At 37.4% G+C, this 27822-nt stretch overlaps 3 protein-coding genes across 4 annotated transcripts; 2 read left to right on the forward strand and 1 right to left on the reverse strand.

Annotated features, from left to right (window-relative positions):
• Positions 1-1264: 1264 nt before the first annotated feature.
• LOC113691396 (large ribosomal subunit protein P2B) lies at positions 1265-3192 on the forward strand. 2 transcript variants are annotated; one of them, XM_027209519.2, is made up of 4 exons: positions 1265-1400; positions 1536-1650; positions 2218-2453; positions 2882-3192. In XM_027209519.2, the coding sequence occupies exons 2-4, from the start codon at positions 1563-1565 to the stop codon at positions 2906-2908; spliced, it is 351 nt and encodes a 116-aa protein (XP_027065320.1). In that variant the 5' UTR covers positions 1265-1400; positions 1536-1562; the 3' UTR covers positions 2909-3192. The 2 variants fall into 2 exon arrangements, with proteins under 2 accessions (XP_027065320.1, XP_027065321.1); XM_027209520.2 differs by having other exon boundaries at positions 1349-1400; positions 2124-2453.
• A 9325-nt stretch (positions 3193-12517) lies between these two features.
• LOC113692689 (IQ domain-containing protein IQM3-like) lies at positions 12518-16428 on the forward strand. Its single transcript, XM_027211176.2, has 9 exons — positions 12518-13103; positions 13272-13386; positions 13575-13640; positions 13787-13875; positions 14454-14541; positions 14781-14927; positions 15028-15120; positions 15542-15643; positions 15900-16428. Exons 1-9 carry the CDS (start codon positions 12685-12687, stop codon positions 16392-16394), a joined length of 1614 nt encoding a protein of 537 aa, XP_027066977.2. The 5' UTR covers positions 12518-12684; the 3' UTR covers positions 16395-16428.
• Positions 16429-18799: 2371 nt separating this feature from the next.
• Positions 18800-25991, reverse strand: LOC113692215 (subtilisin-like protease SBT4.15). The gene is made up of 12 exons (XM_027210584.2): positions 25936-25991; positions 25402-25492; positions 22644-22732; positions 22377-22474; positions 22114-22257; positions 21911-22016; positions 20716-21223; positions 20526-20626; positions 20201-20419; positions 19957-20065; positions 19671-19884; positions 18800-19480 (listed from the first exon to the last, which is right to left on the reverse strand). The coding sequence occupies exons 1-12, from the start codon at positions 25989-25991 to the stop codon at positions 18930-18932; spliced, it is 2286 nt and encodes a 761-aa protein (XP_027066385.2). The 3' UTR covers positions 18800-18929.
• Positions 25992-27822: the final 1831 nt, after the last annotated feature.

A 27822-nucleotide genomic window follows, 5' to 3' on the forward strand; every position in this document is an offset into this window, starting at 1 on the left:
GGGGGGGTTGGACAGTGGTGCTTAACCAAGCATGAAGTATGGGAGAACTCTACAGCAGTGCTAAGATGTTTAGGCTTTGTTACAGTTACACCCCTTTGGTGAAATTTGAAAATTATTTCATTTGGCATCATCGATACTTTCTCCAAGTTATCAAGATTAAAGTACGGCTCGTTTTTACTTCCAACTTTAGCAGATACTCTGATACATTGCTTTTGTGACAAGGTGTTATGTAATTCTCCTTTTCTTTTCAAAAGAATAACTAGCAAAATGCTTTCCCATGTACTTGGACCGTATGAAAAGTTAATACACATTATTACGTTGTTAAATGTAAGAATTTGTCATTTTATGAGAAAAAGTAAAAGACGCTAAATGTGTGTATGAGATATTAGTAATAAATGTTGGGAAAGAAATTAACAATAAGTTTGTGGACTCTTGGTATTCCATTTGGATTAAATCTATTTAATCAATTGCGCAAGTTGCAACTTGAAATTTTTTATTTATGCAAACAAGTCTATATTTGTTCCACGTCATTTGTTTTATCCTAATCATTTGTATTTTATACAGATAAGATACCTCTATACGGAAGGTTAACATTTTAGGTGCTAAAACTTAAAAAAAAAAAAAACAAGTAAAATCTATCTGAAATATTTTAGAGGTTGACCACATTACAAGTCCTTGTATTAGCCAATTAGCAAAAAGTTCTAATAAATTCTCACCGCTTTCAAATTCCACAAACAAATAATAACAAATACTTCGTCTCAAGATTTAATTAATTTTAATCATTTTGTAGTTCCGTGCATAGCATGCGTTGTAAAAAATTAACAAATTGTTTGTCATTCCCATTCACAGAGTACTCTGATTTTAGTAATAAAATAACTGAGAGAGAAAATTATTTTATTAATATTTTGTGCATTTCATTGATCATTAGATTAAATTGAAGCGAGTTTAAAACTTTATGGAACTAAATGTTCCAAACTAAGGTTTAAGGACCGAAACGAAAATGGGGTATAGCCCGACTGTTCAAGGTGCAAAATTGAATTAAACCTTTTTCGCCCATAAAAAAAATTTTTTTTTTTTGGAATTGCATAGACTATTTTTCCAATTAGTAAATGTTGTGCAGCTAGCTATCCTCCTAAAAAAAAAATAAATAAATAAAAACTTGAAAATCGGAATACAATTTAGCTGGTGTTAAAACGCGACCCGCTCTAAAGCCACTCCTTTCCTGGCCCGGATAGGAATACGGGTCCAATCAGACCCGACCATAATTTCCTAGTCCCGCATAGCAACTAAAAACCAACCAGAAACCCTAGCTATATATACAAAGGATCGAGCGTTTACATCCCGAGCATCATCCTCGCAATTTCCAGCTCCATTGCCTTCACAGATCTAAAGCTGCCCAGGTACACACCCCATCTCCAACAGGATTACCCTTGCTAGATGAGATTTTGTATCGTTTCAATTAGTGTGCCTTTGAAGTAATATCTACTTTATTTGAGGATTGACGTCTGTTTTAACACTTGTATTTAAATGGGCAGAAAAAAAAGAATAGAAAGGAGAAAGAGATGAAGGTGGTAGCAGCTTATTTGCTCGCTGTTTTGGGCGGCAACACCTGCCCCTCCGCTGAGCATGTCTCCAATATCTTGAGCTCTGGTACTGCAAATGACTGTTGTATTTCGTTATGCACATGTGTGTATAAATTTGACAAATTTAAATTGTTGGACTTTTTTTTGCTACTTTCAAGATGGTTGCAAACTCTACCACGGTTCCAACTTCTAATTAATGACACTTTAACGGGAATTCCATTTTTTTTTTAGCAAAATGTAAGTACTTTTTAAAGTTATATTGGAATCAGTGCTTAGTTTTTGAATGCATGCAAAACAATGGCAATATCTGAATGACCTTTCCATGATGTCTGTTATGGGCGCAGTATGGTTGGATACTGATATTATGCTATTAAGGCCTGTGGTAGATACATTTGTTGTTGGAGAATGTTTTGCTCCATATGGCAGTTGATATCATTTTGGGCTAGTACTGAGGTTCCTTGAGATATTTTAGTTTGTGTGTCATGCTTTTCGCTTTTGGGGCTTTATTTTTATGAGGTTCCAATCATTAATAATGTGCAGGTTGCCATGGGAATTGCCTGTTCCCCCATCTGTATTTGTTGCATGGGTTGTGTCATCTTTCCTTTTCTAACTGGGGGTTATTGTGGGTGGTCAGTTGGAGCTGAAGCTGATGAGGATAAGATTGAGCTCCTTTTGTCACAAGTCAATGGCAAGGATATCACAGAGCTTATTGCAGCTGGCCGTGAAAAGTTGGCATCCGTACCTGCTGGTGGTGGTGGGGCTGTTGCAGTAGCAGCTGCTTCTGCTGGTGGTGGCGGTGCAGCTGCTGCTGCTCCAGCTGCAGAGTCCAAGAAAGAGGAGAAGGTGGAAGAGAAAGAGGAATCTGATGAGGTATGATTAATTCTCATACTGTGCAGTACTGGTTTTTTTTCCTCTCTGATCACAGTTGTTAAAAATTTCTGCCTATTATATGGCTTGGTTTGCTATAATATTGTTGACACAAATGACATGGGATTGTGAGGTCATGATAGTCAGTGCGGTTTTATCATTTTGATCTGCAAAAATTGTTATGCTGAGATGATTAAATTGTTTATGCACCTCTTCTTTGATATCAAACCTTTACTCTCACTTGATTGAAATGGTTTTGCTAGTTCCATCTACTTGGTCAAGAGGCCTGTTAGCACTCGGACCCATTTGCAGCGGGCTATCTACATTTATTGACCATTATTCTTTTCACCGTTGACTAATTTTTCCTTGTTTTAGGTTTATCTTTTTCAAGTTTTGGCATCTGACATTTCCATCCTTCCAATTTTTTGTAGGATATGGGCTTCAGTCTCTTTGACTGAAGGGTTGCAGTGTTTATGGATTCTCTACATTAGGGACAAAGCGGGAGGTTATTCTTTTTTTCGTTTGGTTTTGGAGAGTAACTTTAGTTTTGGTTTTCTTAGTAGTTGGTGAAGTTACGACAAAGCTGAAAATGCAACAGGACGCAATTTTGGTCTATTTTTCTGCTGTAGAATTGGAAGCTCTTCTTTCTTAGGATTGCTCTTTTACTCATCCTTTTATCATTTCGTATCTGGTAATACAGTGGTTGAAGTAAAACCCAATCAATAGGCAAACTGTTTTGAAAGTGGGATGCATTCTTGCAAAAGTTTTTTCTGCATTTTACCACCTCCCTGCTCTCCTTGGTTCTTTAACTGATAGAAATTTTGTGTAATATGATAGCTATTCGAGACGGGAAACCCGACTTTACAGTTCATGGTGGTTTGTAGTAAGAAACAGAGAGAAGAATACAAGCACAATTTATAATTGAATATGCTGCGAATGTAACAAAACTAGGTGTGTTGTTGTTTGCAATTGTCTACGACTTTGTGGTTTGGATAGCTGATATGCGAAATGTCCTTTAGATTAACAAGAATAGCTAACCGTGACCGGACCATGTTGGGTACCAAAAGGATTTGTGGGGAAGAAACGTCTGGATTCTGCATCTCGTGGGAAAGGAGAATACAAAAGCTTGATAATTGATGATACGTATCATTAAGACCCTGAGCTAAGGCTTGTAGCGCAAAATTCCGATAACTGATTGAATGACTGAGCACAAAGAGAATAAAAAAGCCGAGAAAATTGGGTCGAATGACAACGGGCTACTGAAAGAAGTTGTAAGAGACGTGCCCGGTTGCCGCTATGGTATGCTTCTTCTTCTCGAAATTGTTTGACAAGGTAACAAAGCATCTAATGTGGAAAGCATATTTGCTCCCAAATTCCAGAAAACCGTGTTAAAGCATTGATCATTTCCAGAGAAATTTGTGCAAATGCCATAACTCTAGACGAACTTAATAGACAGCTCATGAAAAGAATACAAAGTCGAGATGCAAGTTGAAATGCACTGACGATAAGGTTTCTGCACAGTTGATGAAGAGGGTGAAGTGGATAGTTAGTTATCCGTGGGATAGTTTATTTCCAGAAAAGTGCATAGTTTTATGGCCTAAAATTATTATTGTCTTCCAGACGGTCGAAGCGCATTCACCCGGCAGGGTCGGGCTGCACTTCATCAATTCCTGTGGATTATGTGGAAAGAAGCCTAGACTGAACCTAGTGTTGTCAAAATGGGTGATTTATGCGGGTTTGAGTTGGGTATAAGTGAGTCAACCCATTTATACCAATTTAATTAAATAGGTATAAATGGATAAGTCAAAAAATGAATTGGGTAACCTAATTACCCATTTATAATCCATTTATTTTAACTTTTTGTAAATTCATTTTTGCAAACTAAGTTATTAATTTATATCATCATTTGCATTAGTTTTAAATATTTACTTATAATACACAATAAACCTAATTATCAATTGTTTTTTCATCCGTACTCTATGTTGCAAAATTACATACTATTTAATAATTAAACAATAAGAATATAAAAAGTTAAACTAAGTACTATAAAAGTTAACATAAAAACTTAATCCAAAAATTTTGAACCTCTAGCATTTTTTCGTGTGTAAATTTAAAATTTCATTTTGAAAAAGTATGAAAAGAGGCTAAAACTCATCATAAATTGGTAATGCTGAAAAATGAGTAAGGTAACAAACTAAGAGAAAAAAAAATTGATAAGATAAAACCAACAAATAATAATAATAATGAAAAAAAAGTAGTTAACATCATGACAAAATGAAAATTTTGAAAAAAAAAAAGGCGGGGGAAGAGGGGAGGTTTGGGAGAAGACAATTCTAAATGGGTTAATTGGATTTGATGTGTTACCCAATAATATCTATTTAATAAATGGGTATTATTGGGTAACTCATTTATACCCATATGCAAAAATTTAAAATATCCATACCTATCTATTCATAGGCGGGTATGAGTAAATTTAGTTAAATGAATTTGTTTGACAGCTATAACTGAACCCAAGTCGAGAAAATGAAAATGCTGGGAATACGATTTGATCAGTTGGATATACGTTGATTCAAGAAAACTTTATTGTGATATTATCATTTATATGTACAATTTCTTTTTCACTTTCACTTTTTCATTTTCTTATTGTTGCACTTGGTTGCCCAATAATTCGTCGTGAATTAAGTGAGCAATTTGAGGGATAAAATATTTTAGTGACAAAATGTGATTAATGGCTGTTTAAATTTTTTGCCGTCATAATTGTTGATGACGCATTGGATCTGGACACTGGGTTCCATTGTTTTGCTTTCTCTTTCATGGAGCCAATTTGTCGGCCACGTGGATACGCATACGTCCCGTCTTTTAGTCTTCGTTTTCTCTCGGGATAATTTAGGTTTTGTCGCTTAGCAGAAGTTTCAAAAATATCTCTCACTCTCTTATTAATGAAATGGGACCCCAATCATTATGTTATCATTGTTGTATTTATCCGACGACCACCGACAAATATCTGCACGTGCTTCTCTTTTCATTTTTCCTGGACTATTTTTTTATTAAAGAGTTAATACCACTTTGTCCTCCAAACTTGGGACGATTACCCACTTCAATCCCTAAATTTCAAAATGGGACACTTAAGTCCCTAAACTTATAAATGCCTTCCACTTAAGGAAAATTATTAACAAATTCTGAATGTCGTTGGTGGTCAAAATATCCCATTTTATAAGGGTTTAGAGATTTAAGTGTTCCATTTTATAAGTTTAGGGACTTAAGTGGGAGATATTTATAAGTTTAGGGACTTAAGTGTCCCATTTTGAAGTTTAAGGATTAAAGTGAGTAATTGTCCAAAGTTTGGGAGGACAAAGTGGAATTAACCCTTTATTAAAACCTTTGACATTAAAACATTCCTACTTCCCTTACCAAAAAAAAAAAACCTATTTTAGGAGAATCCCTATTTATTTGTTAATTATGATCTTTTTGGTCTTTGAAAGTTTTATTAAATTTTGTTTAAGTAGATTAATTTACAATTTCTCTTACCTTAATACCCAACTCTACCCCCCCTCCCCAAAAATATTGCCCTGCAATCTTTGAAGTTGACAAAAGTTATTTTTCTTTGTTATATATATATTTTTTGTTGGTCATGATTTTCCAAAACAGAAATCATTCATAGACCACAACCCCATCTCGGCTTAAATCCTTTTTTACGCACTATTAAATGAAAAGCATGCGTACTTAAGGGAAAAATCAAATATCTTTTGCACAGTATCCTACTATACTTATTTTTTCTTTCTTACTTCATATCATAAGAAATTAGCAATTGTTGCTTAGCGGTCTCCCCTCTTGTCTATCTAAAACTCCTCTTGTTTGCTTGGTTCAATTATATATTCTGTTTGGGTAGGATATTATTTGAAATAATTTTTTTATATATTAATGTAACATTTTTATACGATACGATATGATATATGTAAAATAAAACAGTGCTTGAAAAATAAAAAAATAATTAAAAATATGTATATGATGTAATTAAATATAAATATATTTGCAAATAACAAGTTATCCAAACAAATTTGGGATAAAAATATATTGCTGTCACTGGAGACCAAAAGCAAAAGTCTTGAACCAAGAAGCAACTCAGAAACCAAAACCCGATGACCCAAAAGAAAAAAACAATTTACTACAGTTTATTAAGGCCATGCTTGGATTGCTTGTTTCCGTCAGAAAATATTGTCATTTTTCGTGATCACATTTCCCTATCACCTTTTTCCCTCACATATATCACGTCGCTACAGTAATTTTTCCATGAAAAATAACGGAAAATGCAATCCAAACACAACCTAAGTTCGTCGGGTCAACCGAGTCGTTGAGTACAACAGTAAAAGGAACCACGTGATCCTCGCCAAGTAAAACCACAAGCGGTTTAATTAATCAATGGGCCGACCGTATAAGTACAAAGGCCAGAACTCAGAACTTAGAAGTGAGTAGAAATTTTCTATTCAAAGATTTTGCGAGTTTTTTGACCAGCCGCCATCAGTTGATTGGGCGTTCCCAGCTTACAAAAACTTCACCTTAAAAAAAAGAAAAAAAAAAACCTTAAGTTGTTTCCTGGAAAAAACCATGTAGTCACCGGCCACTAACTTACCAGGAACTACTACTAGTAGAATACTCATGGTGATGCAAACGTTAACCTGATTGTGAATATTACAAAGAAATATTTTGACAAGAAATTTGTGAATGAAATTACCAAAAAAAAGAAAGCGTGTTCATTTTAATATACTATTTTGATTGAGACAGATAAACTAGTATTACTTATTTCTTTTTGTCACATTAAGAATCAAAATTCCTTTTTGATTTGACTTTAATGCTGCGTAAGTCTTGGCTGCACTGCTAAATTCCAAGTATTCTTGAGTTGGTATTAATTGGTGGAATTTTTCTTCATAATACACAAGTTGTTGGATCAACGCCTTTGCCACTAGCATAATTGACTGCTGAGCAGGTCAAATTTCGTACCATAACATTTAAGTTGTGAATGATGAAAGCGTTGGAGACTTGTGTTGCATTTGCATGCTGTGAGGGGGGCAGAATAAATTGACAGCATGAAGAACGAACTTGGTTGTTGCCTCCTTGGCATATGCTTGAAGCAGGATAGAGATTACTTTCAAACTCAAAATAGGAGAAGTCAAGAAACACGAGTGCAAAAGGGAGTTTCCTACAAATTGGGACTATAAGTTTTACATTTTGAGCCCTCACTCACCGCCAATTCTATCTCTCACTCAGAGCTACCAATACCAACAATGAAAACCGACGACCCTTTGAGTTGTTGGTCACCACTGAAGACTTTTGGTCTTGTTAAGGTGGGAGATTAAGGATTCAAATCTTATCTTTCATCAATTTGTCATCATATGCGATTTCTTCTAAATTCATACGAATGTGTAATGCATCTGTCTGATCCGATAACGGTTCAATCTCTGTCGATTTCTCTAGATTCCGTTGGACCTTTTCTTATCCTAAGATATTGGAGTAGGGGTATGTTAGACTAACTCCTACCACCGGAACAATGAACCATGTCCACGAAGCTAGCACAAGTTGGCCGGTCATAAAAGGGGCCACGTGGAGAAACTACCGGGAACATGGAAGCTTGACTGCAAATAATCAAGCCACCAAACGCGAGTGATTTTTATTTTTTGCCACTATAAAAAGACCAGTAATAGTAGTACATCTTTTACTAGTCTATAACGTATAAAAGCGGTATGTTTGTTTTATAGTAGCAAATTCGGGTGAGGTGGGCAAGCACAAACGCGATGTAAATAAAACTAACAATCCACAGAATCAGCGATGAAGCTTCATTGTGAGATTTAGACCCAACAACTTAATTTTGGCCGGAATAGATCAGCCAGTAAAGAAATCCTACTTTAGTAGGATCAGCAAATGTAAACGGTGAGAAGAATTGGGTGACTTCTTGATTATAAGATTAGCATAATTTCTCTCACTTGGAGGAATGGCTTTTGATCGTCATTGAGTGGTAATATTGAATAGATAGATAGAGTCTTAGCCAGGTGTAATCTACGCTTAATCAAAAACACCCTCCTCACTAACTAGCACCAATCGAATGACCATAAACTCTTTACTCGACATTCACATTTCCTTCAGTTTTTCAACTCTTCCGCTGTGCAATGAATCACATCTTCTTTGATTGACGATAGATAGCAAAAAATGTCACACCTTTTTTTTTATTTTTTTTGGGTGGATAAAAAATGTCACATATTGTAGTCCATAAATTTACAAGGTGATTGCTTGTGATTGAGTTAGCAAATTTAGATGCTACAAAGCGAAAGAATAGATAAAAAAATTACATTATAACGCTTCAAGTTTTAAAAAACAAGATAAAACAATTGTAACTTTACGAATATCTGTGCATGCTTTCAATCATCAAATCTGTTAATTAGCTGCTTCACATCCATATATTATGGTGAAATATGTCAAATAGACCAAAAAAATTTCAAATCTGATAATCAAAATATGAAAAAAAAAAAACTCAGATCTAATAAAAGAAAGATGAAAAAACCACCCAAACCTCTTGCTAGAAATCCCTATGAGAAAATAAAATTCTCGCTAAAAAAGTTTAAGAAAAATGAAAACTCTCACTATGCAACCCTAAGACAGGTGGAACTCTCACTAAAAAAATGTTATAAGAAATTTTATTCATACAACTAAAAAGAAATTATAGAGAAGGTTACTCAGATATGCTTCGTTAGACTATAAGAGTGGCTTTTTAACTTTTGAATTAGATCTCCTCGGATATTCTTTTTGTAGGATTATATAACTATTTAGTACTATATGTTTTGACAAATGATAATATGCCACAGCTCATTTCTTAGCTCATCTCCAACCCAAATTTATGTTGATGAGAAAACTACTCCTACTAAAGTCCAAGTTGTTGAGAACAACCTATCATATGCGCCATTGCCATCCACAACCTTTTTTTTTTTTTACGAAGAATGGTGTAAAAGAGAAATTGTGATTGTGATTTGAGACTAATTGGCTGAATTCAGTTGTTTTATGGATCCCTTTAAATTATTCGTTTGAATTATTTTTTAATATTTCTTTCCGTGTTTAATCTACCTGTGCGCGTGAGCGCGAGTTATTGATCATTTGTGAGAAAAAAAGATTGTGGTTTGAGTCTTTTGACAATGAGATACGGATGTAGTAATTGCACGATCATTATCGCCTGATGGGCTCACACGCAACAGGACAAACGCTTTGTATCTGCGAAACTACTCGATGTACTTCGTATATTGTATATTCTACGTATGCAGTGTAGATTGGCCCAAAAGAAAAAGAGAGAGAGAGAGAGAGATTTAAGATGTATACATCTCTGCTCTGTCATTACAGTAAATTTTCATGCCAGCAAAGATTAAGAAATCCATGCCAAGCGCATATTCTTAACTCCCAAGCGGTTAAACATGGAGATTGCAGTTCTGTACGTGTATATTATTTGTTGGCTAACGTATACCACTTGTAGCATACCAAAACAGTGCAAAGCCATCACCAACCCAACAAGATTTTGACAAATTGAGGCATCGAAAAACAAATAATGTCCTCTCGTCACGATCCACCGATATAATAAGAATTAAAGAAGTGCCGTCCTTCTGTGCTATGCTATTTGTATCGTTTGATTTCTCTTTCCGGAAACCGACTACGAAGTTGCAAGAGCATTTGATAAACTCTCGATTTTAGTAGTAGCTGTGCCTGTGAAGATTGCCAAAATTTAGGCCCGGTTTGATAAGTGAATTTTTTGAATGTTTATCTAAAGCTTTACTATAAAAATTTTTAGCGTGTATAAATTTATGAATATTTTGAAGTGTATAATTTAAAATTTTTTGAAATTCTCATAGTTAAAGTTTTTAAAAAACTTATACCAAATAAACTTGACCAATAACTTGCTTGCAAACCAGGCCTTACTTTCAAAAGTCTCACCCAAGTCCTTAAAAGTTGCTGATCTGAAATATTACTAATAACCTTGAATAAGCTAACGATTAAAAAAAAAAAAAAATCAAAGATGAGCAAATCAAAACAACTCAAAACAATTGTTTCGCCCTTAAAATAACTTACAATCAACTGAGGCCGAGAGAATTCTCAACTACGAAAAACCACGTTGAGATCAGTCTACTTTTATTTTTCTGTCAAAACAATAGGTAACTTTTATAGATTTGTAAAGTTGTACATTTACGAGCAAAGACCCGAAAGAGTTATACAATCAGTATACTTGAACACTGAAAAATAAAAAAAATGAGCTAATTACAAAAATGTGCTCCTCATCTTGTATTATGTCTACGGCATACCATATCAGCTAATTCTATTATAAAAATGGAATTGACCCTCGTCAGCCGCACAGATCATAGCCAGAAACATCCCGTCCACGCTAGCAGGAAATTTTATCAATGCCACGGCGAGTGAGTATATATGATTCACTCACGCTCGCAAGTTGGAGTGTTGGACTTGGACTTTTGTTTTTGCATGCGACGACGTAGACTTGAGTTCGAATAGCGTTATCGTCCTAGCTAAGCTAGCCGTCTATTGTCCTCTTCTCGCCTTTTTGTTTATTGATAACTAAAAAAAAAAAAAAAAAACTACTCCTGTCGTTTTTGTGGAAGCTGATGGATACTCTTTTTTTTTTAAAAAAAAAATTTATTTATTTGCATATAAATCAATTGTTTATCTCCCTGCACAGTACGCAATATTGCCTAAGTTGTAAGGATAATGAAGTCATTTGACGATCTACGAGTTAAGCATTAGGTTCCAAATAGCTTATAGGGGAGGTAAGTGATGTTTTCAAACTCTCTGTTTTTATTTTTATTTTTTTTTTAAAGCCAACTGTGACTATCCTGCCCAAAAGAAGTCCAACTGGATTTGGGAATGAGAAGTTAAACAATCAAATACCATGCAATGTTGAGGACTGCGTTTCTTTGAAAGGGGTTCGTACCTTGGTTGGTGAAATAATTACCTTTTATAATCAGATTATAACAAATTTAAAACTTTAAATTTCAAATTACTATCATAATTAAGACATACACATTGAAGAAATAGTATGTCAAAATATTTTCATTCTTTTGAATGCACTATAGAATGGAATTGAGGGCTCGTTTGGAGCTGTAGCAGCTCATTAACAAGTATTTTTCCTAATAAAGTTTTCAATAAAAATGCTTAAGTGCTTTTAAATACATTGTTTAGAAATATAGTTCAATAAGTACTTATTATATTAGATAATGTGCAATATGAAAGTTTTTAAATGTATCTATCTCTTTATTTAGTTCATAATATAGGATAAAAGGATTAAATTTAATGTTTTATTTTTTAAATCGCAAAAGCTAATCCAAAGCACCAAATTTGAGTTTTTGCTTAAAATATTTTTAACACCAAAAACTCCGCTCCTAATTTTATAGAATATTGTTCACTAAAAGTACTTTTAACATCTAAAATTGCTTTTTTACTAAAAGTACTGCAATTCCAAATGGAACCTAAGAGATAGTTCAAACAGCTTTTGAAGGTTCGCAAACCACAAAAATTTTATGGAGTATCTTACCTATTTAATAACTAACTTATTTAAGATAAAACTAATTAAATCTCAAGTTGTAATATCAATTTCAACAAAAAAAAAAAAACGAGGGAAGAAGCTTTCAATAAATATCTATGACTCCAAAGTGAAATTTGATATTTTCGTTACTAGTTGCAAGATTTGAATGATCTGGCAAAGCATAAGATATAGTAAAAACTTACTTAAATAAACAGATAAGAAGAGAGTAGGACTCGAGTTGACCGTCTCAATCCACCACAACAGAGAAAAATATTGAGGATCGTATATTTGCTTACAGTATTTCTTTAGGAGTTTAATATTCATTTCCAGCACAACCAACCCATAATATGGAGTGAAAATTGTCTTTATTTAGTATTTAACATTTTTTTTTTGGCGTAAACCGATACAGCTAAGTCACTCAGGCGCGTGGACGTTTCAACCGCTGCATTATATATAAATAAATTAGTCCTCCTCCTAATAATATCCATACAAATTGACAGGTAGGTTTGCCGGGAACTACTTGAGTACGAATCCCAAGCCAAGCACCACTCTTCTTCAAGCGCTCCGACAATCGACGACTCTGAACTCCCTCTGGGCATTAACCCTTACCGAGTGATTTTCCGAGTTGACTCCGAGTCTCTAGGGTTAGTTGATGACCCAGTCCCATCCCTTATGGAGGTCGAAGCTCACGCACTCTCTTCCTTTGATCTCAACTCCTCCCCTGATAATTTCCCTTTTACTACCACCGCTGCCCGTGAGCCTCCGGAGCTCCGAAATTCTCAGCCCTTCCGGAGCTCCAAACTTCTTGGTTACTCCGAATCCGATCATGCTCCCGTACGCGAGGATTTAGGATCTCCTGTCGCCGCAGGTGGTAAATGCCAAGACGTTGGTGGCAGTGACCTTATGGCTCCCGTTTTTTCAACTATAGACTCCGCTTCTCCGGTGGCCAATGCATTTGCCGGAGAGGAGCCTCTCCCGGAGAAGATGGGAAGATGTCCTTCGCGTGCGGCGATGAAGCTGCAGAAGGTTTACAGGAGCTATCGTACGCGACGCATGTTAGCTGACTGCGCCGTGGTTGCTGAAGAGCTCTGGTAGATTATCACAGTGATTTTTTTTTCATTTTATTTATGACGTAGTAAAATATATTTGCTGCAAAACTGCGATTCCGCACGTATTTATGGTCCCATCTGTTTCTCAGTTTTTTTTTTTTTTTGAGCTTCCAAAGTAATAGAATGCGTTATCTGCGTTTGAATTTGTAGGTGGCAGGCGTTAGATTTTGCTCGATTGAACCACAGCACGATATCTTTCTTCAATTTTTCGAAACCGGAGTCGGCTGCGTCGCGGTGGAATCGGGTCAGCTTAAATGCTTCCAAGGTAAAAGTGGTAAACTGGTAATAATAATTTTTTTACTAGAAAGTGATCTGAGAATTAATTAATAATTACCACTGTATATACTTTGAGGATTACAAATATCCGTGTAATAGTAGGAGCTAATTACATATAAATAGTGATCATTAGTTCGAAAAGGCGGCTATAATTGGAGTTTTAACATTTGTGGTTAGGTGGGTAAAGGTTTGTCTAAGGACGCCAAGGCACAGAAATTAGCTTTTCAACACTGGATTGAGGCTGTAAGTTACTGTTCCTTCCTTCCCTTTACAACTGTGTTCTCTGCTTGCGGGGTGTGAGTCTGATTTACCAAGTCTAATTTAGGCGTAAAATGTGTTTGAGCCAATGGTTATGCTTGAATATTGATTCCGTGTAATTTGACATCTAGATTGACCCCCGGCACCGATATGGGCATAGTTTGCATCTGTATTACGAAGAGTGGTGTAAAGGTGATGCTGGTCAACCCTTCTTTTTTTGGTAAGAGAACTGGGATTTGGCTTTTAATTTTTTTTTTTCTGATTTTCACCATTTATTCAGTATGTATTCGGTCATACATGATGGCTATAATTAGTCGCTATGGCATTTGGATATTTAGTGTGTGATTAGCCAAGCAACATGCAATTGTTGGAAAAAGAACCTCAGCACACCGAGGGCGTGGCAAGAATAGTTCAATATGTGTCTTGAAACTTGCCTGGTTCCCTCTTCATATTCTTGCTTAGAACTGTAAGAGAGGAATAAACTATTTGCCATGCGTGGATAAGAGTTACAAGAGTCTCCCAACATGACTGTTGAGATAAAATTCTCAGTTTATACCAATAACAACATCAACAAGATTTTGTAGTCTGCAAGTTTCATAGGTCCATTGTACACTTATCAAAATTTGTGGTACTAGTGAAGAGTGATGATAATGTTAAAAGTCAGAAGTTCCACTGCAAATGCAAATCTAAATTATGCACTGTTGTGCTACTGTTTTAATTCCTCAAATATCTGATATGTGTTCCAATAAAAACAAAACTGAGTGTTGAAAGCTTTGGATATCCATTTCCCTTGTGCAGGTTGGATCTTGGAGATGGCAAAGAGGTCGATCTCACAGCATGCCCACGCTCCAAGCTTCGTAAACAGCATATTAAGTATCTTGGACCAGTAAGTGGTTGAAAAAAAATGTTTATGTTCAATCTGTTTTTTAAGTATGCCATTAGTTCCAAACTATATATTTGCATGTTGTAATCAAAAGTGGGATACTTTTGAACTGATATCTTGCAACTTGAACACTTGCAATATAGGAGTAATATATTTTGATGTTCTTTCTCCAAAATGTTCAAATATTTTCAACAGTTTCTTAAACTGGATTTTTTTTTTTTAAAAAATGTTGTTGCTATCAGAAAGAAAGAGAACATTATGAATATTTGGTCACTGAGGGGAAAATTTGGCATAAACAATCTGGGAAACCTCTTGACACAACAGAAGCTTCACCAGGAGCAAAATGGATCTTTGTGATGAGCACCTCTAAGAGACTCTACGCTGGTGAGGTGAGAATTAAGCCTTAAAATCACAACTACTAATTCCTTTGATGATGTGCTCTCAAACTTCCATGTCAGTCTGTTTAATCTTGTACTGTTAATGCTGCAGAAAAAGAAAGGAACCTTCCATCATTCCAGCTTTCTTGCGGGAGGCGTTACTTTGGCTGCTGGGAGGCTGGTGGTAATTGATGGAACACTTCAGGTACAGTATTTTTCGTACTTCAACCTGAAATTTTATGTTGGGGTCTGGTAGTTCCGTTAGTGGACATTAACAGGCATTTAAGGTAATTATTCATAAATGATATGATTTGAAGTATTCTTACCTTGAAACTATACACTGGCATACCTACAAGAGTGTGGGATAAATTGATGCATATACCTTTCTTCAAGAAAGCAGACAATGAGTTGCCAGCGTATTGTTCAGAAAATTTTATTTCTAGGTTGCGTGATATGGATTTATTGTCTCGTATTAGAGGAGTGGTTTGACTTTCGTCCAGCTTGATATTGACTTGTTCTTTCAGTCAAACCCACAGTAAGCAGTTGTGGTGTCATACTATAAGTTGTCTGATACTTTTTTCACATAGCATCTGATCTGACTTGATTACAATTGTTCATTTTTGCAGTCTATATCGCCATACAGTGGACACTATCGACCCACTGATGATAGCTTTGATACTTTCTTAGATTTTCTGAAGGCACATGGAGTCAATCTGGATGAAGTTGAGGTATCTCATTTGCTTTGCTTGTTTTGCTAAGTTCTTCTTGTCAGAATAATTTGTTCAATCTACTCCAAAAGGAATTTGCACCAAGTATTCGACAAGCTAGACAGATATGAGAGAATTCAAGATATCGATTCTTTACTTAACTCTGCCATGTTAGATGTAGCTCTACCTTAGATTCGTCCTGCGCATTTGGAGCTTTCTTTGGTTATGATCTCCATATAGAACTTACAATGTTTTGCTTTGAAAATTGTGTGTTTAGATGAATAAAGCAAATGAAGATTATGAGAATTTTGAAGAAGCGAAAACGACAAAAGATGAATCAACTTCTGAAGTTTCAACAGTTTCCGATTCCTGCGAAACTAATGCTCCAGATGAAGGGGCCGTGGAAACAATTGAAGCTCCAAAACTTGAAATTAACGTCAACTATCAGAGGACTCTCTCTGGTGGGCTTCAGAGCCCAAAAGCAGAGGTGCCCAAGACGTCAATATTGCAAAGGATCAACTCAAAGAAGGCGGCAAGGTCTTACCAACTGGGGAAACAGCTCTCTCTGAAATGGTCGACCGGTGCTGGGCCTAGAATTGGTTGTATTGCTGACTACCCTATAGAACTGAGGATACAGGCCTTAGAGTTGACTAATCTCTCACCAAGACTGCCTTCTACATCTGCTACACCCATTTGGGGTACCCTTCCTTCGCCAATTAGATTGCCTTCGCAAGAACTCACTAATGGTGATTTGAAGTTGTCCGGCATCTGAGTTCATCTTTAGTTATCTAGATTGCTTGTACCTAGGCATGGCCACGGTTCCAGAACCAACGGTTCTGGTTCCAGAACCGCCGGTTCTGGTTCTTCAAAGAGGTAGAACCAGAACCGCACCATATAAGATGGTTCTGGTTCTGGTTCCAGAACCGGCGGTTCTGGTTCTTCAAAAAGGTAGAACCAGAACCGCATAGTTCTGATTTCGATTCCTTATGGTTCTGGTTCTGGTTCTGGTTCCGGTTCCGGTTCCGTATGGTTATATACAATTTTATTTAATTTCTTATCCTTACCAATTTTAATACGAATATAACAATATATTTAAAATTTTAAATAAAATGTAAAAAAATAAATACAAAATAAATATCATATTTTAATTTTATTATTATTCTACAAAGTACGAAATAATAAATAGATAATAGATGAAGAAATTGAGAGTAGTTTAGAGATGGAAGAGAGAAGATTGATTTTGGTGTAGTAGAAAATAAAATTTCAAGTCTTATTTATAGGACAAAATGAAATTAAAAATTTGGAACGTTGTATTGTAACGTTCCAAATTTGTAACGTTGTATTGAAAATTTGGATAAAATTACAACGTTGAATTGTAACGTTGTAAACTTGTAATTCACCCTAACCCCCAATTTGTCAAATTTAGCAGGCAGCCACCTTTCTTGTTTTTTTTCTATCCTTTGCTTTGTTTCTTTCTTCCGTTGAGAGCCTGAGGACCTTTGTGCAAGTCAGGAGGAGCCCCCGAGAGCAAAAATTGAGAGCAAAAATTGTGGTGGCATCATGATGACCTTGGTCATCATGATGCCTCTACTTTTATTATTTTTTATATTAATTATTTTTAAATTTTTTAACGGTTCTGGAACCGGCGGTTCTGGTTCTGGTTCTATTTTTTAGAGAACCAGAACCGGAACCTTTATCCAAGGTTCTACTACGGTTCTGGTTCCACGGTTCTGGTTCCGGTTCTGGTCCGGTTCCAAACGGTTCGGTTCCGGTCCGGTTCCCGGTTCCAAGTGGAACCATGGCCATGCCTACTTGTACCAGCAGGATGCCGTTGTCGTATTACCTGTGCTATCGTTCCCCTGTAAAATGACGAAAAAATGTTCGACAACCGGAACGCCGTCGTACTGTTTATTCTCATATGTTCTAGCATTGTCCCTTTTTTTTTTTTTTTTGTTTTTTCACAGTTTTTATTGAAAACGTGTCAGCAAATAAAAGAAGCCACGTAGGTGCCTCATAAGCAAATCCCATAAGGGTCGAGACGCTGAATACTCACCCCCGCCCCAAAGCTCCAACAAAAAAAAAGGAGGACCTAATCAGCAATGGCTGGTTGGGGCCCGTGCCAGCACCCTCCAGTCCACACATGAAATGAAACAGCTAACGTGGGCAATGGGTAACGCGTGGCGGAAGCACAAATCGGAGCCTGGGACTGGGAAAGTGCTGCGAGGAGGCGGCGCGTAAAACGACTATTGGGGATTTGATAAAAAGGCAGAAAGAGACCAAAAACTCTCTATCAGAAGAGATGAAAATGGAGAACACCTCTTGACGATGATGGAGGAGGAAATATTCCTCATTACAGAAATGCCCATGGTGATCATTTGTTCTCGTAACAGGATTCAGAGTAGAAAATGATCATGTTCGGAGGAGAAGCTTCGGCGGCTTTAGCTCACCAACAAACCGGAATCCCCGCCAGTGATCAACTATGGGTCTTCTTCGTTCCCACCTTAAATACCATCACAGCCGCCCTCTACCTGTGATTTAACCTCCTCATCTTTCTCAAGTTCTACTTTTATATTTAGTGTGGTTCACTTGGATACTACTCTGTTTGGATTAAATGCTTTTGTTCACTACTACTACTAGTCTATTACATTTATTAATTTGTAATGCTAGACCGCTACTAGCTAACAGTAACATGAAATTTTATTTAATAATTAATTTTATATACACTATTAATGAAACAATATCAATATTATATTAGATATATGACATATTAATGAAACAATATCACTATTATATTAGATATATGACATGTGCAAAATTTAAATTTAAAATTTAAAATTTACTGATACGTCATATATCTGATCGTGATACTATACACATATATATTGATGATATTGATAGTGTATATAAAATTAATTCCTTAATTAATGTATTGTTTCCTGCGTATGCTATTACTGCTAATACATAAGGTGCAATGCGATTTTTTGTAGCTGATAATTAGGGTTGGGCATCCGCCCCCGTGGAGAGGTGATGGGACGGGGACGGGGACGGGGACGGCGACTGTTAAAAAATGGGGCGGAGAGCGGGGTAACATTAGAGGAACTTATCCTGATGCCGACACTCATGCAGCTTGAAATGTATTAATCGAAAAAGGAATTCGGAGGCACCGCCTTCATCTTCTCGAAATTTGGTTAAGTACAGCAAAAAGAAAGAATATTCATAAGGAGCAGTCATTTCTTTCTTTTTTTAACCCTTTTCCTTCAACACGGACGTTTAATCCATAATCAAATTAAATACCAACCGAAATTCCCTAAACTGGTGGCCGATATATTAAGACAGGACTTTTGACATTGTGCCTACAGTTACTCCACACAAGTGATGCTGACATTAACCATGACTTTCGCCGAACAAAATTCCCCTTGACCATCACTTTGAAAGACCTTTTCTGGTGTTGCTTGGTGAAAGACAGGACCTTTGGAACAACTGTGACAGACAGAACCTTAGGCGACTTAACCTTTGCTCTGTATACTGTTTTACCCTCCCCAACATACGTCACCGTGCGGTAGAAAATTGCAGAAATGTCGGTATTGTTCGACGTAGGATCCACCAGTTGCAAGTGCATGGAAGGGTAGTTCAGGCCATCAGTTCCTTTAGCAGGTGGGAAGCTTGAGCAGTTGCTAGTCCTGTCGCCAGTAATTGCTGTAATGGCTGTGTCGTTGTATCCCTCTTTACACAGAAAGCTTACGTAAGAGTTGACATCGAGGTCATAGACTAGCCCGGGATCCAATGCCTTTCTCGGGTTGATTTGGCCTGCACCGGAGGCTAATGCGAGACCTATTGGCTTGATCTTCATTGATTTTGCTGAGTACAATACGGAACACAGGCACGAACACGCAATTAGCAAGCTGAAGAAACCACTTGATTAGGAGTAATAAATCCCTTATGGTCGATATAAGTTGCACGAGGCTAGAGCTTTAGGCAATATTAATAATTTAACCTAGATGATGGTCCCCTTTTTTTTGTTTACACAACATCCGACTCATTTTCTTACCGGTAGTCATCAGAGCAGACTTGATAGCAGCAGGAGACCATTTGGGATGAAACGTCTTGACATAGGCGGCGGCTGCAGCCGCATGAGGACATGCCATTGATGTTCCCGATAAGATATTATATTCTACAATCCGTTTGTCGCTGGTATCACCAGTCAGGGAAACCAATTGGGAATAAGCAGCTAATATGTCGAGTCCTGGTGCAGCAACATCAGGCTGTTCATTGAAAATTCATCAGACAGAGACCAAAGAAGAGCTAACGAGGATAAAAATTAAGGATCATTTTACCTTGAGAACGTTGAGCGCAATCACCTGTGGCCCTCTGGATGAAAAGGATGCAATGAATGGTGCCGTCATATTAACTGTTACTGCCTTGTCTATAACAGCTTTGGGGGCCCTGAATTGTCAAATTGCATGTTAATTAACACTTCTTGACATGCTATTGTATACCATGCCTGGTTCACCAATCTACATATATATATATATATATATATAGTTGGAGAATCAATTGAAAAATGCGTAATAAACGTACTTGGTCGAATTGATGTAGTGATCAATCAGTTCGCCGTCGGTAACATTTACAGTGGTTGCAGGTATCAAGCAAGCAGAAGCCATGTCTGTGTACTGATCCGCTGACATGATTACTCCGACTCCTCCCAATTCTTGAATGGTGGAGTCTTGGCCTCGTCCACGGCAGAATACTATGTTGCCTCTCACTTTACTCGCGCTTAGAGTGCCATAATCACAAGCACTGCAACAGAGCATGTGCAAATAAATGTGACCAATACTATCTGGGCATGTTGCAATCCACACAGCACAATTCAAACACATATTTTCAGACCCATAACATTAATTACCTGACATTTCCATAATTCGCCGTGCTACTATTTGCTGCACGATCGCCGTTTGTTAAAGGATACATTTGTTTCGTGGGTGTGAAAGTGTTAATAGAAACTCCCTGCCAAAAAACCAAGCCAGAGATCTTCTGATACAGTACATCAAAAGATTTGTTTTTATGACCAAAAGAAGGCAAATTTAAAGTCTTACAGATATTGTGTCTCCTTCACCCAACTTCACGGTCGATACAAATTGTCGATCTATGCTACTAGCAGCTACAGTCATGATCCATGGGGCCACATTCTCAACGGATTGCAAATCAGGCCCGGAATTTCCTGCAGAACAAGAAGTCAAGATTCCTCTCTTCAGAGCATGGAAGGATCCAATTGCCATTGGATCCTCAAAGAACCTTCTTGAAGGTCCTCCGATGGACACTGATATGATGTCCACGCCGTCAGCAATTGCAGCATCGAACCCTGCTAATAGGTCCATGTCGTCGCATCCCACGCCCCAGCAGACTTTGTACATGGCAATACGGGCCGAAGGCACTCCTCCTCGTGCAGTCCCTTCTGCCAGGCCGAACAAGCTCGCATCTCGAACGGGTACGCCAGCAGCAGTAGAGGATGTATGGGTGCCATGTCCTACAAGATCCACTGGACTAATTGGCCCGTCCGAAGCACCTCCTCCCAGATTGAAGTATTGTGCGCCAATCACCTTTCTGTGCATGGGAAGAAAACGATACTAATTATTTAGCTTAATCCTAGCTTTCAACACCAAAAAAAAAAAAAAAAAAAAAATCTTGATTTTCCGTTTATATGCACGATCATACGTACGTGCCGAGATGTGCAACTTGGGGAAATTTGAGTACAAGAATAAATTTGATTTGTTACAACATCTAGAAAAATTATTTTGCTGTTTTAGTTCTTTCACCAGTTCAACTGGCATCTTAGTCAAATTAATTGGGAATTCTTAGTAGCAATATTGTTTTTTTCCCCCTTTTCATGCACTTCTCTATGTTGAAGATTAATTAATGAGAAAGTAAACCATTAATCTCCATATTAAGTCCAGAATTTAGTACCTTTCTTTACTAAAAATGTTCCAGTAATATGAAATTTGCAAAATCTAAAACAAACAAAGATGACGAAGAGAAAGCTTGAGGTTGGAGAGAGAAGACAAAGTTTCAAATGGTTAAAAAATGTTATAAATACAATTAAAAGATTTGTACAAAACATAGTTTCATATTTCGAGTGTCATGTCATGCAAAAAAATTGTTTTCGACCGCGTAGAATGAAGTACTCCGTGCATAACGATCTCTGAAGTACTAGCAAGACATATATGGTCATACAGTTCATTGCATTTTTTTTTTCTTTTTTCTTTTCCTTTTCTGGAGAGGGGAAAGAGTTACCTGTTACATCCAGTGAAGTTAGCACCCTTGGCGCATTTGCCCTTCCATTTTGGAGGTGGAGGACCGTAGCCTTCATCGTTGAAACTTGGTGACTTAATCCATATTCCTGCAATCATGAAAGTACATATTAATTTATTGAAAACTTTAATTTATGGACAAACACGTCAGAATTACTAACCAATTAATTATCTACATTTCCTAACCTGTATCCAGGACAGCAACTATGGTTTCGCTCTCTACTTGATGGTTTCTTTCAACCGTCTCCGGCATTCCAATGAAATCCCACGATCTTGTGGTTCGAAGCTTTTGTACAGTGTTAGGAAACACTGAAACGACGCCCTTTTTCTCTGCATTAATGTTGCAGAATCAACATTTTGCATCACATCAGCGATTAACTTGAAGAAAACATAAATTATTAGTACTGAAATTGATGACCGGAAGCAGCTGATTCCATGCATAAACTTACGCGATAAGCTCTTAGCTTCATGAGGCAACAGTCTTGCCACAAACCCGTTAAAGCTTCGTCCGTAGCTGTGTATCTTTGATTCTCTAGCTATCCTTTCACTGAGAGTTGAACGAACAAATCAAAAAGATTAGAGGACAGTTTGTTTTCCATCCCATTTCATACCCTAGCTAACTAAATAAATCCTTCTACAATTAAAGATGACAAATTGTGTTGACCTTAAACATGCAAGAGATGAAAACGCTGTGTAATTAATGTTAGGGTGATTACTTTCCAATTGTTTCTTGCAGAAGATTGTGGTGTTCATCCACTGTAGATATCCCCTCCTCCGGCAGTTCTCCCATGTACACGATGTATGTCTGTGGATCAAGAAAATCGTTACGTTCAACAAGATAAAAGAAAAGGACTACTACGTACGTTAGCCTACAGGATCTATAGGCAGCAGTTATGTTAGCAGTCTCCAATCACATGAGGATGAGATACTACTAAAAAGTTGTCACAAATTTCAGAAACGGAAGAATGAACTTTTTATTTCATCTTAGAGCATCATTGGGTGGTGAAGTTTAAAATCACTTTCATATGAAACAGAGCTACATTTTATTTATTCATATATTTTGTGAGGGATTCCTTAACTTTTTTTTTTTTGGTGAGAATGAAGGCATAATGTTGTTGCAGCCAGCTCTATGTGGCACATGAAAAGCCCAAACAAGTAAAGATGTACCTTTCTTTCATTGTCATTGGCTCCATTAATGAATGTAGCTAGCGAGAGATAACAGAAACATAATAATAGTACGTTGTTTGAGTTCATCTTCGCAGCCTATGCAAGACAAGAACTTTCTACTGTCCTATTACTTCTATCTCTCGTTTGATCGATTCGGAAGAGCATGTGGCTATAAGTAGTTGGTCACAGGAGGACAATTCAAAACTTCAACATGCAAGAGATGGAGAGTGGTAGATTTGACCAAGGAGCAAAGAATGCAAGAACCAGAATTTGGTGGCTCCAATTAAGGATCTTCTTGAGTGACTAGATCCCTTCCCTTAGTGACTTGGACAATGTTTACGGAAACTCCATGACTTCTTCTTTTTGTGGATAGTGTTGTCTTTAATTCTATGCATAATATTTCAGGATTTCATGTAATATCAACCAAAAATAATTTCTTCGTCTGGTTGTCTTGGGACATTGACGAAGTCCTAAACCATTGTGATATAGTGGCAAAAATGCACGTGCCATGCATGTATAAAACATATTTTTCAGTTTTTAATAAATCTTGATTTTCATTAATTTCATTCCTATCAAAGTGCATTATACATCATTATTCTGTAAATATAAAAAGTTTAAACAAAGATGCATATTGACACATCAAAAACATTAATCTCTTAGAAACAAATAATGAATTGTAGCTTTTAATAGTCATTTAGGATAAGTATCATATATTGAAGCTACATACTAAGTATAAATAGATGATGTAATTCACAAAGCGGAGTCATTTATTTGGAGATTTTGCATTCTCGTCAAAACTGAGATATAATTCAAAGTTCAAACTAATGCCAAATACCGAACCATGTGGCATCTTGATCATCTTAAAATTGATCGATTTAGGAAATAAAAATAGGATTTAACAAAGTTGAATACTCAACAATCACTTAATTAATTTTACACTATGTAAAAATATAACTTATTTTAATTTTACACTATGTAGAAACAAAATTTATTTCTCTATATATTAAATTATTTTTGTCATTTAATTTAAAAAGCTGAACTTTAGCCTTGCAATTCTTGTTGGAGTTGTAACAAATGTCTCTAAAAATTTGGTAACACAAAAGGAGATTGTGGATATATCAAAGCAAAAAAGAAAAAAAAAAGAAAAAAAAGAAGGAAGTGGTCGTGATAAACAAAAATTCAAGTCATCTTTGTCAATCATTTGCATACCTAATACTATGTTTTTTTTGTCCATGTTATCTAATTAAGATTAATATAGGTAGCTATTTCTTAGACCAAAAGAAGAAAACCTGAATATAAAGTCAAAAAATGGAATAAATGCATGATTTTAGATACAATGAATTTCAATTAATTAATATGGGTATAATGGAAATAAAAAATGGATCTAGGTTGGTAAAAATAAGTTATCAGGGTGGAAAGATGACAATTTCATGCTCTTTAAATTTAGGCAAATTATAATTTCATCTTTTCACGCTCTTTAATCTTGGTTGACGATAATTTTATTCCAAATTTCATCTCGTTCACTTCGTATCGAACCAAAAAGATCCACACATAACAAGTAAATGTCCTCAATTTGGGAGTGGAAATTTAAGTGCAGTGTTGTAAGTTTGAGAAAGAAAGCGAGATAAAGAAATGCTTTAATGAGATAAACAAGTGAAGGGAAGAGAAGTTTGGTATGCTAAAAAAAGATTCAAACCGTTTTTTCTCAATCATATACAAACCTATTATGTGTTTTGCCTTATTTTCTAATTAGTTAAGATTGAAACTTGTAATTAGGAGGCACAGTTTTACGTCCCCTGCATCTTGTACATTTTTGTAAGACTTAATTAAACACAAGTTAATTGAAAAAAAATCTAATAATTTTCTAAACTGAAAAAAGAAATTGAATGAAAAGTCAAAGAGGATAAAATTAAAAGGCGCAGGCAATGCATATCAATCAACTCATAAAGGTAATAAAAAGAGTTAAGAATACAATCCCTAACAGTATAGTGGACCAATTATTATATTGTGATTCATGTAATTGAACTCTAGAATATACAATACACATATAGTAGCATATGCAGTACAAACAACTAATTAATTCTTCATAAAATTTGTACACGTATCGTATCAGTTGTAAATTGAGGATGGTCACCTCGGATAGCTTCAAGCCCGAGGTTATATCATCTCGTCCATCACACGGACCGAGGAGATGTTCTTTGGCCGTGACTCCTACCCCCGACCTCAGCCTCATTTCAGGTTTACATCCGGGACGACCTTAATGTTTTAGGCATTCGTCTCGACTGCATGCGAATGATGTCAACTTACCTGATAGCCCACCGAAAGCCATTGCTTTATCTGAAAAACTACTGCTGCTCTTAATGGTAGCCGCACAGCGCAGCCTGTCAGGAGGTCTAGACTGCTATTGTGTCAGGGACAGACATCCAGGCACAGAACAGAGCCGTAATCATCAAGACGTGGGACCCGCTAGCATGAACTCATCGTCCTGTCCTGCCCACTCCCACTCTATAAATACCTCCTGTTCACTCCTCACAAGTAAGACTATTGTTGCGTTCATACTGTTCATTACTCTTTATTCTCTCTCTATACTAACTTGACCGTCGGAGTGATTTCGGGGGACAAAGCCCCGCCTTTCACTTCGGAATAGCTCTCCTGTCTCTAAATTTCATTTCAACAAGAGAGGGAGCTGGATTAGATCAGCTCGGCTATCTAACCAGAAATCACCTCTTCAATTGGCGCCGTCTGTGGGAATGTAATACTCTTAAGATGAGACCTACGCGATCTAGGAGTAGAAGAGTTCTCTCTACTGGACCTGAATCCAGATCCACTACTCAGCAAGACCGTGTATCTAAAGAGCAAGGGTCCCTAAGGGCCCCGCCCATAAACGAAGACGCCATCGCCCGGATGGCCGAGTTTGTGACAGAAAATTCCAATATTTTTGAGGAACTTGGGAGGTACTTCAAACGGTAGGGGAAGGAAAAAGCCGAATCTTCCAAAAGGAGATCAGCCAAGTCCCCTGAGATAACCTCCAGAGAAGACTCCGCCCGGAGCACCTCGAAACGTATTTCCTCCAAAGCCACCTCTAAAATCGCTTCCATTTCCAAGGCATTTTCTCGGGGCTTGCTGGGAAGGCGAGTTGAGGATGCCCCGCAGAAGCCCGAAGGGCTGGTAGTCGACTACATGAGGGCTCCGCCCTTTACCGATGACATTAAGGGGGAAATGATTTCCCCGAACTTCAAGTTCCCAGCGTTGGAGCCCTACGATGGCCGAAGTGATCCCGAGAATCACCTCCGCGCCTTCATCTTGGTATTTCGGCTGTATTATATCCCCGACGCCGTGATTTGCCAAGCCTTCCCTATCTTCCTGCAGGGTACTGCCTGAAAATGGCTTGGGAGCTTGGAATTTAGGAGCATTTTCTCGCTGGACGAGTTGGTTAATAGGTTTATCCACCGTTTCGTATCGTCTCGCCCAGTTACGAAAACCTTGGCCCACCTACTGAACATACAGCAGGCTTTTAGGGAGTCTCTGTGTTTATACGTGCAGAGGTTCAACGAAGAAAATGTGCAAATACCTGATCAAAACGAGCAGGTAACCATAGCTGCCTTCACCAACAGGTTGATGTGGGAACGTTCCACACCAAAATTCATCGGGACTACCCGTGGACACTTTGAGAACTCTGGGAAAGGATGGACCGAGATATTTGAAATGAGGACCTGAATCGCATGAAATGCAAAGCCCAAGCAGCCCGTACTGGTTAAGAGTCCCGAAGGAAGAAAGAAATCGGCCGAGTCGAACAGGGCCCCAGCGGCTCGTTGAATCCATTCCGAGATCGTAGAGCATTTTTGAAAGAATTGCGAAAGGGAGGTCATCCACCTCAGATGCCGAGGTAACACCTCTCAACTCCAGCCGATCTCACATTCTGGCAATAATGAGACAAAATCACCTCGATCGAGACCCTCCTGAGATTCTGGGAAGGAAAGAGAAGAGGAACCCCAGTCTTTACTGTGCCTACCACCGGGATGTTGGGCACGAGACCGAAAATTGTAATGATTTGAAAAAAGAAATCGAAAACTTGATTAGGCAGGAATACTTGAAGCAATTCGTCCGCAAGAATGGAGGCTTCAACCGAAGCGTTTCCCACCGAGATAATCAAGGCCATTGCCGAGAAAACAGATGGGACACGAAGAGTCATTGCCGTGGGCCTGAGGACCATAGGGAGGACTAAAGGTCTCCCCGAGATAGGTCCCCGAGCTACGGCTCTAACATCGTTGAGATCATCAATATAATTACGGGTGATCTGATGGAAGGAGACAGCCAGAATTTTCAGAAATGGACCTACCGTCAAGCGGGCATGGAGATTGCCGAGCCGAGCTCCAGGCTATTCGAGGTGATCACTTATGGTCCCAATGATCCTGTCCCTGCCGCTTCCAGCAATCACGAAACCCTCGTGATTGAAGTCCTCACCAATAATTACATAGTCAAGAAAATCTATGTCGATCCCGGCAGCTCTGTAAATGTCCTGTACTACAGAATCTTTGAAAGTTTGAAGCTGACCAAGGAGCAGCTTATGCCCGTCAGGACCTTTCTTGTGGGATTCAGGGGACATATGGTCCACCCTGAAGGGATGGTCTTCCTGATGGTAACCATTGGCTGCAATCCCCGCTGTCGGACCGTCCCTGTAAGATTTGCCATGGTCAAAATCGATTCCTTATACAATATGTTGATCGG

Source organism: Coffea arabica, chromosome 6c, assembly GCF_036785885.1.
Source record: "Coffea arabica cultivar ET-39 chromosome 6c, Coffea Arabica ET-39 HiFi, whole genome shotgun sequence".
NCBI lineage: Eukaryota > Viridiplantae > Streptophyta > Magnoliopsida > Gentianales > Rubiaceae > Coffea > Coffea arabica.

Excerpts from the sequence above, each read along its gene's own strand:
- LOC113692215 (XM_027210584.2), bottom strand. The coding sequence starts at position 25,991 with ATGGCGTCTTCGTTTATGGGCGGGGCCCTTAGGGACCCTTGCTCTTTA. Across the intron at positions 22,475-22,643 it reads CTGCAAGAAACAATTGGAAA|TGAAAGGATAGCTAGAGAAT; the intron begins GTAATCACCCTA and ends TTCAACTCTCAG. Across the intron at positions 20,066-20,200 it reads CACTACATCAATTCGACCAA|GGCCCCCAAAGCTGTTATAG; the intron begins GTACGTTTATTA and ends TTGACAATTCAG.
- LOC113692689 (XM_027211176.2), top strand. The coding sequence starts at position 12,685 with ATGGAGGTCGAAGCTCACGCACTCTCTTCCTTTGATCTCAACTCCTCC. Across the intron at positions 13,876-14,453 it reads GGTCAACCCTTCTTTTTTTG|GTTGGATCTTGGAGATGGCA; the intron begins GTAAGAGAACTG and ends TCCCTTGTGCAG. Across the intron at positions 14,542-14,780 it reads ATATTAAGTATCTTGGACCA|AAAGAAAGAGAACATTATGA; the intron begins GTAAGTGGTTGA and ends TGTTGCTATCAG.
- LOC113691396 (XM_027209519.2), top strand. The coding sequence starts at position 1,563 with ATGAAGGTGGTAGCAGCTTATTTGCTCGCTGTTTTGGGCGGCAACACC. Across the intron at positions 1,651-2,217 it reads CTCCAATATCTTGAGCTCTG|TTGGAGCTGAAGCTGATGAG; the intron begins GTACTGCAAATG and ends GTGGGTGGTCAG. Across the intron at positions 2,454-2,881 it reads AGAAAGAGGAATCTGATGAG|GATATGGGCTTCAGTCTCTT; the intron begins GTATGATTAATT and ends AATTTTTTGTAG.